General features: G+C 36.6%; 2 protein-coding genes across 2 annotated transcripts in view; one reads left to right on the top strand and one right to left on the bottom strand.

Annotated features, from left to right (window-relative positions):
* Window positions 1-1,859: 1,859 nt before the first annotated feature.
* On the bottom strand, window positions 1,860-17,084 carry rnf175 (ring finger protein 175; the record flags this gene model as incomplete). Its single annotated transcript, XM_080887912.1, has 4 exons — window positions 17,065-17,084; window positions 7,384-7,538; window positions 5,944-6,051; window positions 1,860-1,980 (listed from the first exon to the last, which is right to left on the bottom strand). Exons 2-4 carry the CDS (start codon window positions 7,518-7,520, stop codon window positions 1,860-1,862), a joined length of 366 nt encoding a protein of 121 aa, XP_080744038.1. The 5' UTR covers window positions 7,521-7,538; window positions 17,065-17,084.
* Window positions 13,534-18,476, top strand: part of LOC308407269 (uncharacterized protein) — a 38,152-nt gene continuing 33,209 nt past the window's right edge. The window contains exons 1-2 of the mRNA XM_080898829.1: window positions 13,534-14,133; window positions 14,743-14,843. Of these exons, the coding sequence (XP_080754955.1) occupies window positions 13,878-14,133; window positions 14,743-14,843 (357 nt within the window). The 5' untranslated portion in view covers window positions 13,534-13,877. The remainder of the gene's footprint in view (window positions 14,134-14,742; window positions 14,844-18,476) is intronic.

The raw sequence follows: 18,476 nt of genomic DNA, 5'->3' as shown, positions 1-18,476 counted from the left end.
AAATTAACCATTTACCAACTTCAGCTTCATATAAATTACAACAACAGACACTCAAATTATTTTCAAAAACAAAAGAGTACATTAAATGTAAACAGTGCAATGTGTACACAACAATTTAGACTGGACTGGGTAACACTTTACAGTAAATAGTAGGGAAATTTACTTTAATGTTTACGATAATGTTTACTTATTAAAAACTGATTTGAAACCCAATCTGTGAACATTATCCAACTGAGGGCTGTCGAGGTGCCATGTGCTGAATCTAGTAATAGTTTTTATTCACATGTACTCCTAAACTCAGTTTACAGGCCAAACCAAAGACTATTAAATGCAAGTGAAACACTCAAACCTCCAAGCCCTACCACCAGCATTTACTTACTCCTTTCCATGACAACAGAAAAAAAAAAGTTTTCTTTCAGTAACCAAAATCTTTCTTTAATATAAAAATCCTGAATCCAAGAAAACAACTTTTAAGTTGGTTTTACAGGTGAACTGGTGGTTGATGGAAACAGTATCACCCCTCCAAGTAAACAAATATATAATATAAAAGTAGTTTGTGTGTGGCAAAGTTTATCTAGAAAAAAAAATTAGGATATTTTGAATGTGCCAGTGCAATTCGTATTATATAACTGGACCACACACTAATTCTTCCTGGTCCTGGAGATATTTATATGGACATGGCTGCAGGAAAGGGATCCTATTCTTCAGATTTTCAGCTGAAATTTGGAAACCGTGGGCCTCACTAGAAGAGAACCTGGAGGACACAATAAGCTCTGAGGTGATTTTTATCACAACCTTACATCCTCTCACAACAAGAGTAACATTAGGTGAAAGCATGATAGAAATCTCAACATTTAAGTGTGCACTTTGTGACTATAGAGGCATGAAACAACCAGAAGACCATGTCATAAATCCAGGCTGAGAATTCAGAGTGATTGATGTCATCCAACTGTGGCTGCACAGTCAAGGGAAAACTATTTTTCATCAAACCTGAACTGTGACTTTGATAAACATGATTCAGTTATTACAAGTCTGACACCTGATGAGACCTGTTTAAACTTGGAATGGCATTCACATGATTAAATATGCCAGAGAGCTAGTGCATAAGAGCAGATTTATTTTCACTTTCATTAACATGGCAGAATAAATTACAACACCTTATGAATTCTATGAAAACTGTGCAACAAATTGCTGCCGAGAGTCACACCGGACCTTTGCGTTTTATCAATGCTGTAGGAGACGTATTCTTTCATTTCTACCACAGTTCAGCATAACAAACAGAATCAACATTACACATAGTACACAGCGTACTTCAGTAATTTGCATTGGCACAGTCAAATACTGTCATGTTACAATTAATCAATGTGTCTAAATGTTACCCAGAGCTGTCCTTATCATAAGCAATGTGCAAAGAGCTACAACAATCCAATAGAGATAAAGTCTAATTAGAAAGAGAAATGTTTTATTAAAAAAAAAGAAACAAAAAAAAGGGGAGTGTGCAAATTAAACACGAAAATCTGTGAGACGGAACAAAGTAAAGCATCTTTCAGCTCAACAGAAACAGCATGCATGACAGCAACACTTCCAGACCAAACTAGATTCATCTGTCAAAATACTGGCTCTGTGCTCCAATCACTCTGTTTGGGTTGGCAGCAAGCTTGAGGTCGTGTTGAGACTCTGACGCTTTCAGTTTACCCTGCAGTAAACCGTGCGAGAGTTCAGTCCGAGAACACGAAGCAAAAAACTTTGAAAGCAGCTGCAATCGGTTCCTTGTAGCGCCTACTGTGACAGTTTGCTATCACACGTGTCCTGAGTGTAACTTGACTCCAGTCGTACTTACGGTGGTGTTCCTCTGGGCTTTACTCGAGGCCCAGGGAGAAATTAATGCCATGAACGATACCAATGATGATGGGTTGCCAAGCAACCAAGTATCTGAGCCAGTCGAGAAGCTGCCGGTAAAGGACATGCGTCTTCTCCCAGCTGGAAATTGAGGAATTAAGGACAAAAATCATGTTTTCTAGACAAATTTCAGGGGTGCGCTGTACTGATAAAGAACAGTGAAATCAAATAAGTAAAAGCACATTATGTTGAATGTTACAAGGACAATATTAATACTTTATGCTTTTTCAGTTATTTGGAGATGACTTAGAAATCACTGCTGAATGTCACAGTTGCTCCAAAAAAGCTGTCAAAGGCAGATTCCAGTGTAAACGCTGTCTCCACATGGAAAAACTGGACTGATGCACCTCCTGCTTTCAGACCTGCAGGGTTTAGACCTGTGCTGTTCTCTTCTGTCTTATACTGAACACAAACTATTTTTTTGGACTGGCACAAATAATTTGTGTGCCTTCTTATTTGATGCAGCACACCTGATTGTTCTGTAAATAGATTTAAATGGTTATATAAAAAACGCCTGAGGCCTTGGCTGCATTTTTAGGTAAATAGTACCTGATAACTTTGTTGTTTGCAAAACTTGTGCATAATTTTTAGAAATGTACAATTTCTTTTTGCATTTCAAGTTATTAAAATGATGTTTGTGGGTTTTACAGAAAAAAATAGAACTTTTTTCTACTCGGATTTTGAATTTTTTGTCTGAATTTAGATCAATTGTGCTAATATAGTATGTCAAAATGAAAAAATTATTCAAATTTCAGATATTTGAGGTTGTGCTGAAAATAATGATACCAAACAAGGCCAGATTAACAGTTTTTAAAGGTGAAATATAGAAGTAAAATCAAAAGTAGTCAAAAACGGCCAAATATACCCTGGACCCCAGCAGGGCCCTATTTCAGGAAGCCGGTTTAGTGCAAACTCTGAGTAAGTATACCCTGAGTTAACGAAAACTCTGGGTTTTCGGTTTCACAAAGCGAGTTTAGATTAATTCTGAGTGAGTTACTATGACGACACACTCCGTGAAGCTAGCCTGCCCCCTAGCAGGTTTACTTCAACTAACCCTGACTTTCTCCGCCTCTTTGTCAGAAACCTGACTGTAGGAAGTGTCAGACATGGCGTGCCCCTTCCTTGAAGAGCCAGTAGATGTTGAAGCCCAAATTCTCCGCAGAGCTCTCCGCCGGGAGAGAGTGATTAGAGCGCGTTCGGACATTTTATCATTTCCTGATGATTTTCTGTGTGAACGTTACCGTTTTTCAGCACAATCTATAGTTTATTTGAATAACATCCTCAGGCCTAATATTGCTCATGTGACACATCGCGGACATTCTCTCAGTTCTGTACATATTATTTGTATTGCACTTCGGTTTTTTGCAAACGGGAGCTTTCTGTATAATATTGGTGACGCTGAGCACGTTTCCAAGGCTACTGAAGGAAACGGCTTCCAGGGCCTAATCCGTGGATCGGCTTCCTCCGAGGCGTGGGCGTCTATCAGCAGAGATTGTACCTTCACCTATCAGCAGAGATTGTCCCTTAATCTGTAACACAGTCAAATATATTCTCAAGTAACATTCAAGCATGCCATTCAGCGTGTTAGTACGAGCTCGGGAGCAGCTTGGGAGAACAAGAAAACAGAGACTGCTTCAGGTTGTCTTCCCAAATCGACTCAACTTTATTCTCAAGTACAACAGTTTATATAGAGGGAGAAATTCATGAGTCAGCAGATTCTCAGTTTAAACCAGTACAGACCAAGATAAGGGAGCGTCTTCCTGCCCTTGGGTGAAGAAGCATCCTTTGTATAGTGTATCAGTTCAGCTACAATTATGATTATCTCAGCGACATATTTTCAAGGCACCAAATAAAGAGTTCTTTCATTAGTGAATTCTGAAACAAACCATCTGGCCTTCAACAGGTGTCTCCTAAGAGATTTAGAAACTAATGTAGCTGAGGGAGTGATCTCTGTGGTATTTCAACCTTGTACCAGCCTGTGATTCTCACACATCAATTCTTGGGTCAAAGAGAAAAATAACTAAAACAAAGGGGCCTTATTGAATGACAGAGTTTTCCTGCATAATGTCACTATAAAACAATATCCAGTAAATGCTCCCATGGTACTAAAATACCTAACAGCTACCGTCTGTCGGGCAGTCAGGAATGTTACAGTTGCACTGAAACGTCTCCTGTACTCGTTTGTGGTGTTCCCCGGTCATAGACCCACAAGATTTATCAAAGAGGGATGCCACAAAATTGCAGGTAACAGGATGAACAAAACTTAATTTATGGTGTGGTGATACTTGGACTACTACTTATATTTTACATTTATTCTCACGGTTCCCAGGCGTGATTGGCTGTATAGATGGCACTCACATTCCAATCATTGCTCCTTCAGTAAATGAAGGAGACTATGTGAACAGGAAGTCTTTCCACAGCATTAATGTACAGGTACATAGTTCCCTGTAGCATTTCAAACTAACAAATTATTTCATTATAGTAATGGATGCTAATTTGTGTTCTCTGCACTGTGAAGATCATATGTGATGCTGCCAACATTATCACAAATGTGGAAGCCAACTGCTCAGCCTCTGTGAGTGGTGGTGGTGGAGGACCCCCACCTGTTTTTCGGGCCTCCGCTTTTTTTCTGTTGGCTATAACGGGTCACATTTGAGCATACAGAGTAAGCAAATATGTACTTGTAATGTGCTCAGATAATTTCAATAAGTGCTTACAGAAAGGAAATTAATGTAGCCTCTAACTGCAATCGATTTACATGGGACAAACAGACCAAGCACTATGGCTCATAATACAATTACACCTTACCTGTTTGGACTATATTTTTATATTTCATTTTTACTTGCTGCCAGGAACGTTTGGGGCCTGTTGGGTTGCACCTGCGCTCACATCACGTCACAAAATAAAATGTATAAAATAAAAAATAAAATATAATTAAATAACGTGTTAAATGGGTGGAAATCCCTAGATCAATGTTTAAATTAACACTCACGCATTGACTCTGTCGGCTATGTTTTGCCATGCATGCTCCCTTTCTTTTGCAGCTGAGGCTGTGTTACTTTTTTTCCACGGAATTTGCATGTTATCGGCATATGCTGCCATCAGAATTTCGGCCTCAAGCGCTGTAAAATACATTGACCGCGCCTTCTTTCCCTCCGTCTCCATGGTGACTCGCTTAATCTGTGCTCCACTAATCAGGGCTTTATGTATCCTCGTGCGCGCGCTTAACTTGGGGTTAAAGCAACTCCGCGTTGACTGAACTAATTGTTATCAGCCTTTCTGAAACCGAATATTCCGAGTTGGACAGTTTGGGGTTACTCAACCCTGAGTATCGTTTTTCACTCTGAGTTTTCTAAACCGGCTTCCTGAAATAGGGCCCAGAGGGTTAAACTCTTCCAGGCAGTTGAAATCTCAAATAAAACAGAACTCAGGGAAACTCAACCAGAAGTCAGCGCTTTAGCACCCTCTACAGTTCACTGCTACAGTTGAGTGGCACTGGTAACTTTCTACATGTTTAGTCCGTTCTGGAAATGAAACTTACTGAAGTGAAACTTAATGAAGTGAAACTCAGTGGGAAACAGAAAGCTCAAAAATAAAATTTCATTACAAAGTACACAACTCCAATAACTTAGGTTTCTTTTCGTTTGAATACTTTCAGTGTTTAACAGCCACTATTGTATGAACAGTGGCTCCATTGTGTAACATGGTTTTGTCAGGAAAGGCTCTCAATTCAATTTTATTTATATAGCCCCAAATTACACACAACAGTTGCCTCAAGGCACTTAATATAGTAAAGATCCTACAAGAATACAAAAACCGGGAAAAAAGCCCTGCAATTATATGACCCCCTATTAGCAAGCGTTGGCGACAGTCGGAAGGAAAAACTCCCTCTGTATCTGGTGAAAAAAATCTGCCAATAGAAATATGCAGATCGACTTACTGTGGTAACTGCTTGTGAATAAGGGAACAGCCCAAATTAGCTTTGAATGAACTCTGTGTGATTAAACAAGCTCATTAAGAGCTGAGCTGTCAGCACTGACTCACCTGAAGAAGACGTTGAAGCCGAACATGGTGAACATGATGGCCATGTAGCCCAGAACCCCGACTGCATAACTCAGCTTGTAGATGAGCAGAAACCACTTGTAGACCATCCTGGAAATTCAAAGAGACAAAGACCACATCACTCCCATCCCTGCCCTGGAGTCCTGCTGAATATAAACGCAATCAGATTTTGTTAATTATTAATTACTTTATAAGCTTTACATCGATCACTTTGCTCCTACTTACATTTTGAAACTGCCTCCAACTTTTCATACATTGCGATTAGCTGTAAATGATCTTCTTTCCTTACTTTGTACACATTTATCAGTTTAGTTAAATACATGTATAATGAAAAATTATTCAGGTAATTACACACTTATTTAAGTACTTTTTGTTGACTTCACACATAATTTTTTTACCTAATTTTAAGAGCTTCTTTATTTATTAATGGGCTCATTTAAATTAATAAATATTGACATACTTATTTAAGGCCCTGTATGTTTATCAATGTTCAACTGTTTGGGAAGTTGTTTAAGCACTTATTTATTCACTTACCTGCTTTTTCCTCACTTTTTTTACATACCTATTTAATTACATATTTAAGCACTATACTTACATACACACTTACTAGTACTGCTTTATTTGCTTCCTTATTTAAAGGCTCATTTATTAATTATTTAGTTAAAGTATTCATTTTTCCCTTCACTCATGTACTCATTTAATTACCAGTTTGCTTGTTATCACTATTTTATTGGGATATTTATTTCCATTAGATTGGATTGGTTGTCTCCATTAGCTGAATAACTGACTGTGGGTGTACTTATCTTGAGTGTACAGCATCAAAGCATTTGCATGTCTTGCTCATCTTGGTGTTAGGAAAACCTCCCATATTAGTCCTGTCAGTTATCACTCAACATGATACAATGTCACTGGACACATCTGCTTTGAATGAAAGGGTTTTGAAATTAGGAGCTAAAGTTCAGAAATAAATTGTATCTCGTGCACAAATCATTGAATATCTTAAAAAATTGATTTAAAAGTATTTTGTGGGATTTGGTTTTGCTTTTTCTTTTTTGTAGTTTTGTTGGTTTTATCACTTTCATCCCATTATATAAACTTTAGGAAGGCCAAAAAAGGCTCACAAGTATACAAACATACAGAAAATCCTTAATCCTAAAGCTTGATTATACTATTGTTATGCCCGATCAATAAAGCATAATGACACAGATGTCAACAACTGTGATGGGTCGCTCTTTGCAAACTGTATAATGACTATCAAAAGGATAAAACAGGGTGTAATTGTATGTATGTGATGCCATAACTCAGATAATCTATTCTGAAATCTTCAGTCTTTTTATTTCAGTAAAAGAAAGTCAGTCTTTAGTTTGCCTTCATCTCCATCAACACAGTGGTTTTAAGAGCCAGCAGGATCGTTCCCCTTACCTCGGCGTCCTGCAGGACGGCGGCTTGCGGGTGGCTGTGAAGATGACGTAGCTAGTGATGACGGAGAACATCCCCCGAATGGACAGAAAACTCCACCAGTACAGTTTGATGGTGAAGTAAAGAGGAACCACCCACATCTGGACCAGAATCACCAGCTGTTGAGGACAGAGACAGTCCGTATTCAGTATCAGACTCTTAAGCCTGCTACATACTGATGATGGCACGATACCACTTTTTTATGTCCGATACCGATATCAAAAATTTGGATATCTGCCGATACTGATATGAATCCGATAATGTGTTTTTTAATCAATAAGACTGTTTATTTAATATCTGTGATGTAAGGTGGAGCTGGAGTGACGGCAGCCTTTCCAAGTAGCTCTGCAACACCGCCCCTTTTCTTAACTTTTAACTTTTTTTTAGACTAGGCTTTCAAACTTTATTTCACCTTCCACTAGTTACTCTACTTCTACCTCTTAGATATAGCGATACGAGATGGATAATGCACTTTTTAAAACTTCTGGAACCAGCTCCTTCATCTATTCGAGAGCGGAGCTGCTGGCACTAAGAACAAAGGCGCAGACCGGTGTTGTGCCAAAAAGCGATTGTCTGCCAAAAACTGATTTCCGGTATTTGCCAAAAAGTGATTGCTCGTATTTAAACTGCTATAAGTAAGTTGTTGGGCTATAATATGTGAAACATATGTCAAATGCATCCCTCATGGATGACATAAAGTCATCTTGAGCCACAAACAACATTCGTGTAACAAGGTAGAAGGCGCAATCAGTTTTTTGCAGCGACTTTTATATAACCTTTATTTATGCCGTTAAAAAATCTCATTAACATTAAAAATGTCTTTTGTAAGAGTAAGTTGGCAAGGAGGACAGCAGAAATGGCAGCAAATATTACAATAATTCTGTAAAAATATGTTAAGTGGGGATAAAGGACCGGATTGGTTATAATGTAAGTACAATAAGACAGAGTTGTAAAGATACTTGAAAAAACAGATAATTTTTTATAACCCCTTTGTAAACCCTGTCCACCAAAGTCTATTTACCAACATACGTAAAGATATTACACATAAAAAATACACGGAAACATTGGAAATCAGTTTTTGGCACAACACTGGCATGCAACACAACATCCTGGCTGAGATAAAGAGGAGCTACAAACTAGTGATGTGCGATACCACTGATTTCCTTTCCAATCCGATACCAAGTAATATTCAGGGTGGCATCGACGATACTGATCCGATACCGATACTTTGTACAAAAACTTATTTTATTTATTGTATCTCAAATTATAGCATCATAATGATTACAGGACATCAGATTACTTGTTCCTATCACTTAATAATGCAGGGTTCATAATATAGAAATAAAAAAAACTGAGGTTGTGCTATTTGAACACCTTGCCTGCCTGCAGCACTAAAGGACTGTGAGAAACGTCTGTCTCGCCCTAGCAGCATCTGTCCCTGTCCTCCTCTTCAGTTCAGCTCAACATACGCTCGTCATATTCTGTGATATGATTTACTCTGAGGTGTTTGACAAGGTTAGTGATGTTGCCACAACCATACATGCCAACCCTCCCGATTTTTCAGGAGAATCCCGAATTTCAGTGCCCCTCCCGAAAATCTCCCGGAGCCACCATTCTCCTGAATTTCTCCCGATTTTCCAGCCGGACAACAAAATTGACACATGACTCCAATTACGCTCAGCCATTGTTGTGAGTGCGCATGCCAAGGGGCTGCGAGACAGACAGCCGTATTTCGCACATGACTATGAAAGGCGGAAGAGGAAGTCATTCCTTTGAATGTAGACAATCCGAATGTTACAGTTTCTTTCCACTGTGTTCCTGTTAATGATAAACTACAAATTTACCCTAAATTACTAAAATATCGATATTTTAATGTGAGAATCAATTCTAGAACATAAATGACTGGTATCGGAGGAATCGAAATTTCAGGATTGATCCGCACATCACTACATATCACTACAGCACCAAGGTCTCTACATGGACTGGGTAATTAGCTTTAGTTGCTGATAATTAGCACCATGTGTAATCTACACAGAGCCAATAAATACACCGAAAACATACAATATGGGGGAATACCTGCCAACTTTCCATAAGAGACTTCAGAGGAGTAAAACACTGATTCTGATCCTAATACTTCAGGGATGTTAAAGGAAACTATAAAATTCTGCTCTGAACTTTAATGGGTGTTGTGTGTTTGTGTGCATGCTGAATTTAAATACACACATTCCAGGAAAACTAACTATGTGCACTATGTGTACTGGAATTACACTGCCAACTTGCTGTACATAAAAATAACAAATCTGCAACCCAGTAGCACTTCAATAAATCAATCAGTATTGTAATGATATGATGTTGCATCGTGTGTGTGTGTGTGTGTGTGTGTGTGTGTGTGTGTGTGTGTGTGTGTGTGTGTGTGTGTGTGTGTGTGTGTGTGTGTGTGTGTATTAAACAGTAGTTAAACATGACCTTTGGCCAGTTTTGACAACTCTGTATGCTGTGATAAATGCAGGATTGAATTTGAATACTCAGCTCTCTACCTACTGGTCATATGAATGTTTGAGTAATGATTGAATAAATGAGCCATATCGTTGCACTGGTTACGACTTAATGATTTATTCAGTCAGTAAAAATTCAATGTATTTAATTATTTTACGATGTGTGTACTAATTAATGTATTTGTGACAATATATATTATCTGACACTATACTGTAATCCAGTAAAATAAGATTATTGTAATCCTCTTTTAATGAAGAGAAAAAACTTTGTGTTTGTTTTTCCTTGTAAACTCTCAACAGCGGAGTTTATTCTTTTATTCAAATAATCATGCTACTCACCCTGCAACCAGATCTATGTGTGACAGAATAATTTGAAATTTGCAAAAAAAAAAAAAGTCAGTTCGTACCTGTCCTTTATACTCAAGCATCTTAAGCAACATACGGACTCTAAAGTTAAGATGTCAGACGTTTCGGAGACGCTAGAGAAGAACAATCAGGAACACTGTGTTGAGGTATTTAAAGATTTGCTGTTACTTATTAATGTGTTTTCTCTGTTGAACAAATTGTAGATACTTTGTAAATTCTCAAGTGTTTATGTAGGATTTTTTGAAAGGTAAGTAAGATTTTTTTAATTGAATCATCAACACAAGACGACCGTCTCCGATTGGCATACACATTTAATGGTTCAAACTTTGGACAAATATGTGAAATTTTAGCCTGATAAATAAAACTTTTCAAGATATATTTTTTGGATGAATGGTTGGTCTACTCACTTTACAGATCTTTTATTCATCGTTGCACAGCGAAATCAGTGCAGCCAGAGTTTGAACACTGACTCAAAACACATTAAAGATAAAAGTCTGAAATATTTCCTGACCTTTCTTACCATGTAAATGAATCAGGATCTATAATGAAAAAACCTTGAGTGATACATACAAGCTGTCTTGTAAAGTCCCATATTTGTGCACAAATACTGATAAAAGCTTCACAGTCCAAAAAGGCAGCTACTGACAATTTCTGAATGATATCCAAAAGTAAAGAAAAGTCAAACATGTAGAAAGGTTCCTAACATAAAATCCTTTGTCACAAAACTGTGAAAGAAGCCTTTTTTAAATTCCACTTTCATGCTGTATTATGCAAATAAAACAAGTTGTACCACAAAAACAAAAATATCAGTAGATTTTCTTATCAGAATAGAACAAAAATCTGAAATTTCCAAATTGCACTTTCATAATAACTGAAGTATGTCTGTGAAGGTTCTCAGAGCTTCTTTGCAAGCTCCTTTGACAATAATAACTGAAGAAATATTTTGTTAAATATGTGCAATTTTTTTCACTTTGCAGACCTCTATTTACTGTTTCAAGAACTACATTGGAAGAGTCTGGTAATTTAGATTAAGGACATCATCCTGATACCTAATGGTAGTCTGAGTACTGTTTCCTAGCCTGTAGAGGTTTGTGCATCCCACCATGGTTATCCTAGACCATCATGACCCACCTACAAACCAGTCATGTTGAATTTGTCTACTTTCAAGTGTACTAAGAGGCATTAAAAAAGTACCAATGTACCAATTGCATGCATAAAAATGAATACAGTAAAAGAGTAAAGAAGAAGGGATCATTTCATGTGACTAGTCTTGCTGTCCAAGCTGCTGTGTACACATGGCACAATTGGAAGCCTGACACAATATGCTTACTCTAAACCCCTAACCCATCAAATAATTACTTAATGCATCAAATGCAGGAAACAAGGCAGGGATCAGGCAATAACTATGCTGACTGTCGTAATAAATGCTGCAAGTAAAACTCTAAAAAAGATAGATAGGTTGAGAAGATTTTGTAAATGCAAAATATGCACATATTTAACAAAATTATTTTCTGAGTTTTAATTAGAGTACCATGTGGAAAATCTAGTATTTTGTTCTACTTGGATGAGACAATCTTCTGATTTGTTTTTGTGATACAACTTGACATATTTGCTCAATCCAGCATGGAAGTTCAATGAAAATACTATTTTCTTCATTTGTGGATGTAAAGTTAAAAATTATTTTTATGTGCTTTATTTTGCAGTTTTGTGAAATTCAGATCTATACCATTCATTCCATTTGACAAACACCAGCTTCTGTGAACAGGAGACACTCACAGGAAAGGCAAACGGCAGGTTTGCGATTAATCAAGTCTAAACACTTTTCATTCAGAGTCAAAACATGGCAGAGAATTATAAGACACTATAGCATCATATTCTTTATTTACAAAAATGCTTTCATTGAAATGTATAGAGAGACGGGACCTCTCCTTAACTTTGCTGTTGCTTGCTTTTCTTGTTCTGTCCACACCCCTACGCTGCTGTGTCATGACATCGCTTTAGAAGTTGAACAAATTAATAGAATACTGTGAAAACACATGAAGACCCAATTGGGGGGGGACAAGCTGGATATCTGTACTGATAGGACTCAGTAATGTGTTAAGTAAGGGGATACCTTACACTGAAACATTGAATTTAAATTTTTTTTTTGTCAACAGGTTCCACAAAATTGTATTATACGAGATAAAAGTGAAGATTTAAAGGTAATCAAAATCAATGAAATTGCATTACAATAACAAAATTATGGTGAACTGAGCCAGTAAAAAAAATACTGATGATCAACAAGAGATACTCTAGTCTACTTAAATTATTTATGTTATATGAACTATATTTACAGGTTACATTTCTAATCATTGGGTTTTTTTGAACACATTTCTTAGTTGTAGTAGTCAAATGTTAAAATTAAGTTTGATTAATTAAAACATTGCATTTTCACCAAACTTATGTTTAACTAATTAGTTTTACAAAGTTCTCCTTTGTCAATATGTTCCACATAATTGATTTAGTACACCTCACTTATTTTTCTTATTTCTTTTATTGCCAGCACGTTTAGTGTAACATTTTTGTAAACTAGGTCCAACAGAATAAAGCTGTGCCATAAATGAAACACACAATATTGGTTCATTATGATGTGTTTGAAGTTCATATACAGTGGGGCAAAAAAGTATTTAGTCAGCCACCAATTGTGCAAGTTCCCCCACTTAAAATGATGACAGAGGTCAGTAATTTGCACCAGAGGTACATTTCAACTGTGAGAGACAGAATGTGAAAAAAAAAAAAAATCCATGAATCCACATGGTAGGATTTGTAAAGAATTTATTCGTAAATTAGGGTGCATCGGGTGTCAAAGTCACATCACCCTAAGGAATATTAACAGAAGGGCAGATGCTGCTATAGAAACCTAAATAAAACTTTCATTTCTTATTTGAGTGAAATGTACTCAAATTGCATCAAGCATTGCTAAATAACTTTTTTTTAAAACTTGAGTTGGATTTACTTGGCATAAACATACACTACCCAAATGTAATAAATAATAATAAAAAGATTGTGTGTCATAGAATGTTTCATTAATGACACTTGCACGTATCACGTGATATTAATTGAAATATTGGACATTTTGTAATAGATTCAAAATATTATTTTATATTGACACAGTTTCAAAGTTTGAATATTTTTCGTCATTTTCTGTGTATCTAAATAAAAATACTGCTGTAGATATATGTGTGTGTGTGTGTGTGTGTGTGTGTGTGTGTGTGTGTGTGTGTGTGTGTGTGTATTATAGTCTCTTTCACAGAGGTTCGTTATTGTGTACTATTGTGAATTTAAGTTTTCTTTTATTTACTTACTTGTTACATTTGTTTAATTAATTAAATATAATAAAAATTACAAATTAAAAAGAGTTGTGTTTTCCTTTCCGAACCACAGTAAAGCTGTTTCTTTTCTTGCATCCAAAATAAACAGGAAATCATCCGGAATGAGCGGAAAAACTGTGACGCGTTTCCCGTCGGACTGTTTTCATAGTTGTACCGGTGCACCTTGAACTTGTCTGAGTGGATTTCTCAGTTTTCTCGCACTTTAGCTCCATAAATAATTTTTTTCATGATGTCCAACTTTCTGCAGTTACTCCGAGCTGCGCCTGCGCCCTTCAGGCGGCTCTCTTGTGGCAGAGGCGCAAAAGGGAGCCTCGGTTTCAGTGTTAGCGGAAACTTTTTGCGCCTGCGCTCCTCAGCTGCGCTGTCATCCAGCCCGAGGCACCGAAACAGACCCAGAACCCGGGGCTACGCGAGCTACAGCCGCAGGGAGCCGGTCCGGATCGGCTGTGCCTCCGGGTTCTGGGGGGACACGGCCACCTCAGGTAGGCCATCACGTCACCATCCATCACGATAACGCCGTGTAAATGTAGCTAAAAAAGGGTAAAACGTTATTGTTTTTATTGTTATTATTGTTGCAGTTTTTGGTTTTACGTAGATGGTGATGGATGCCTTTATTTGGCTTTCGTTTGTTGTCAAGTAAGTAAGTAAAATGTAATAATTAAGCACATTTAACATTTTCCCTCACCAAATTGCTGCACAGAGTATGCACGTTTATACTATACTTTATACTAAACCTTTATACTTTTTATTACCCCTCAGTCGTAAAAGGCTCATGGGGTATTGTTGGCATCCTTCCCAGTGCTGTTTTAAATCGTTACTTGACGTAGGAGCAGCACAGGTGCATATTAAGGGGCAGGGAGATGATTTGGGGGGTTTCTTTTACCTAAATAAAGACATTCCTATCTTAAACTGCTGTGTATTAAAAAAAAATCACCACTGCAGGAAATTGAATCTGTGACGTTTGTATTAAAAAACAGAAACGTCAGCTGGTTTCGGAGGGTTTAAGAGGAGCCTCAGAGTGAGCTGTTTCAGTCATTCTGTCATCGAAGTATTCGTGCTTTGCTGCTGAGCCGCTTCTCCTGTGCTTTCAGTGCCTCAGCTGATCCACAGCGGGAAGCTGGACTTTCTGGTGTTTGACTACCTCAGTGAGATCACCATGTCTCTGCTCACCGCTGCCAAAACCAAAATGCCAGTGAGTTCCTGCATTTCCATAACCAAGACTGTTTTTACCACCTGCAGAGATGCAGAAATATAAAAACAAATAACAGAAGAATTTAAATGAACATCTTTACAAACATATATTCTATGTTTCTCACAGCCGTTGATGAAAATGAAGTTCTTGAAATTGTCAAAAAATGTAAAAATCACAAATCTTTGGATTGTAATGATATTGATATGATAGTGGTTAAAAGAGTCATTGAGGCTATTATAAAACCATTTACATACATCTGTAATTTATCATTTCAAACTGGTCGATTTCCAGACAGAATGAAAATAGCAAAAGTTATACCTCTATACAAATCTGGAAACAAACACCATTTCACAAACTACAGGCCTGTCTCTTTACTACCTCAATTCTCAAAAGTTCTTGAAAAACTGTTTAAAAACAGACTGGAAAAATTTATAGATAAACATAAACTACTCACTGAGAGTCAGTACGGATTCAGATCAAGCAGATCAACATCATCGGCACTATTAGATTCAATAGAATACATCACAAATTCCATAGACAAAAAGCAATATGTGGCTGGGTTATTCATAGACTTGACAAAGGCATTTGACACTATAGATCATGATATATTAATAAGAAAACTGGAACGTTATGGTGTCAGAGGGGTAGTTTTAGATTGGGTCCGGAGTTATTTAAGTGACAGAAAGCAGTTTGTGAAAATAAATGGTGGTTGCTCCTTATGTATGGACATTGCTTGTGGTGTACCCCAAGGGTCAGTTTTGGGTCCAAAATTCTTCAACTTGTACATTAACGACATCTGTAAAGTGTCCAAAGTATTAAAAATGGTTCTCTTTGCTGACGATACAAACATTTTTTGCTCTGGTGATGATCTGCAGAATTTATTGGAGGATATGACTAATGAAATAAGTAAAGTGAAGTTCTGGCTTGATAAAAACAAATTATCATTAAATTTGAATAAATCTAAACTTATGTTATTTGGAAATAGTAGTTTAAATACAAATGCAAAGATTCAAATAAATGGTGTTGATATTGAAAGAGTCAGTGAAAATAAATTTCTGGGGGTAATAATAGATGAAAAACTTAACTGGAGAGCTCACGTAAGATATATTCATTCCAAAGTATCACGAAGCATTGCAGTACTAAACAAGGCAAAACAGGTATTCGACAGAACATCACTTCATATTCTCTACTGTTCACTGGTTTCACCATACTTAAGCTATTGTGCAGAGGTCTGGGGCAATAACTATAAAACCACATTACATTCACTTTTTACTCTTCAAAAGAAAGCAATTCGAATCATCCACAATGCAGGTTATAGGGAACATACAAACTCACTATTTTTGCAGTCTGAAATATTGAAAATTGACGATATAGTGAAATTCCAAACAGCACAAATTCTATTCAAAGCAAAAAATAAAGAACTGCCAGGTAATATTCTGAGTATGTTTTTTTTGAAAGAAGGAAGTTATAATTTAAGGGGTTTTTGTAACTTCAAAACAATGAAGGTACGTACTACAAGAAAAGGCTTTTGTGTTTCTGTTCATGGAGTGAAACTATGGAACAAACTGAATATGGAATTAAAGCAATGTCCAAACATAAAACTGTTCAAAAAGAGTTATAAAAATATGATCTTCTCGATCTATAAAGAAAAGGAAAATATTTAAATTAAGTGAATGTCTCTATTTAAAAACAAACAAACAAAAAATTCATGATGTGATATTATAGTATATAGTATATCAGAAATCTGTTCACTATTTTTATTACAAATTATATCAGTAAGGAAGCTGACTAAATATTCACTGATAATTTATGGGACAGGGGTGGGATTAAATAAGTGTATACTTCTTCCCACTCCCTTTCAACATGTAAATTAATCAGAATGTTTTTTTGTATGTAATTTGTATAGTATATTTTTTTTCTCTCATTTCTTTTCTAAATGTACTTGTATATTGTTCACATGTTGAAATAAATTACCAATCAATCAATCAATCAATCATATACACACAGTGCTAAAATATATCAAAATATTCATGCAGCTGCTTGTGTTAAAAACTTCAGGGAAGATTTTATATTTAGTTTTTTGTAGCTTAAAAATTCTACATTTAATTTTTGTAAAAGTTCACATTGAAAATAGCCACTGACGCACAATCGGAAAGTTATCTATGGAGTCCAAACAAAACGTGTGTGATTTTATAGATTTATTGTAAAATGATCAACTTACCGTATTTTTCGGACCATAAGGCGCACTGGATTATAAGATGCACTGTCGATGAGCGGGTCTGTTTTCATACACAAGGCACATTAAGGGAAACAAAACAGTCAGAAAAGTCAAACTTTACTCAACTCATTCTTCTTGCTTCCTCCACTTCTGTACCATTGATTCATTAATGTTGAATTCTCTGGCAGCTGCTTTATTCTCATGTTGTTGCAGTATATTAATGACTTTCCCTCATTTTCTGTGTATCTAAATAAAGATACTGCTGTATTGTGGATGGATTTTCTCAGTTGTTCTCTGGACTAAAGTTTGGTCCGTTTACAGCATCCTGCCATGCGATTGCATTTCCCACTAACCATCGGGAACCCTCACGTTGGCTTTTATTGAGTGGAAAAAAGTTGGCATTCATCCTCCAGCCTCACTGTTTATATTATGCTAACATAGCTGTGTCGCTAGCAATCACGTAGGACATCATTATTTACCAGCCAGTCTAACTTCAGTAACCCTACAAACGTCACTGCTGTTTAGTTTTCTGTCTTCATTTAATGTTGGAAGTAGAGATGGCACGATACCACTTTTTTATGTCCGATACCGATACCGATATCATAAATTTGGATATCTGCCGATACCGATATGAATCCGATATAGTGTTTTTTTAATCAACAAAACTGTTTTTTAAAATATCTTGCTGCATTTTGCAAGTCTGCAAGTTCATACTCAAGTTTAAAACAACAACTACACTAAAGCTATTCTGTTATACCTGTATACAAAAAAAATATTTCATAGTTCAGCAATACTGATCAATCTAATAAACTTAGACCTACACCATCCTCCCTATTCTGGTATTTTAAAGAGTACTTAGCGTAAATATTAAGCAACCTAACTAATAGGGTTCCAACTCCCAACAAAAATAAATAAATAAAAAATAGGGAACCACCCCTCACGCGCCACCTCATGATGCTTAATCGACGTAATCAACCTTAATTTGATGCAGTGTGGAAAAAAAATGCACAGAAATCAATTATTTTTCAAGAAATATTAAATAGATTCAACATCTTTCTTCAACAAAATTGCAGACTGCACAGATGGTACCTTCCCAAAGGAAAAAGTACTATAGCTTACTAGGGTATATATATTAGACTTAATAGTCACTATATACAGTAATGGACTTCTATTCATTTTACATCAAATTAAAACTTTGGGTGTCAGATAATTATTTATTAAAAGCTAGACATTTTAAATGAGAATAAGAAAGAAAAGTATGTCTTTGTGCCCCCTTTTCCCAGTTAATGCCCTATCGGCCCCCCTGGCTAAACTTTGCTAGATCCGCCCCTGCACAGTTACCAGCGTCAGCTACGTAGAAAAAGATCCTGGTGTAGAAAGTAATATTAAATAAATTCTAACAACAGCTTATCAAG

The sequence above is a fragment of the Rhamphochromis sp. 'chilingali' genome (genome assembly GCF_963969265.1).
Source record: "Rhamphochromis sp. 'chilingali' genome assembly, chromosome: 1".
Classification (NCBI taxonomy): domain Eukaryota; kingdom Metazoa; phylum Chordata; class Actinopteri; order Cichliformes; family Cichlidae; genus Rhamphochromis; species Rhamphochromis sp. 'chilingali'.
The sequence above is the reverse complement of the archived record's forward strand: the minus strand, read 5'-3'. Positions and strand labels throughout refer to the sequence as shown.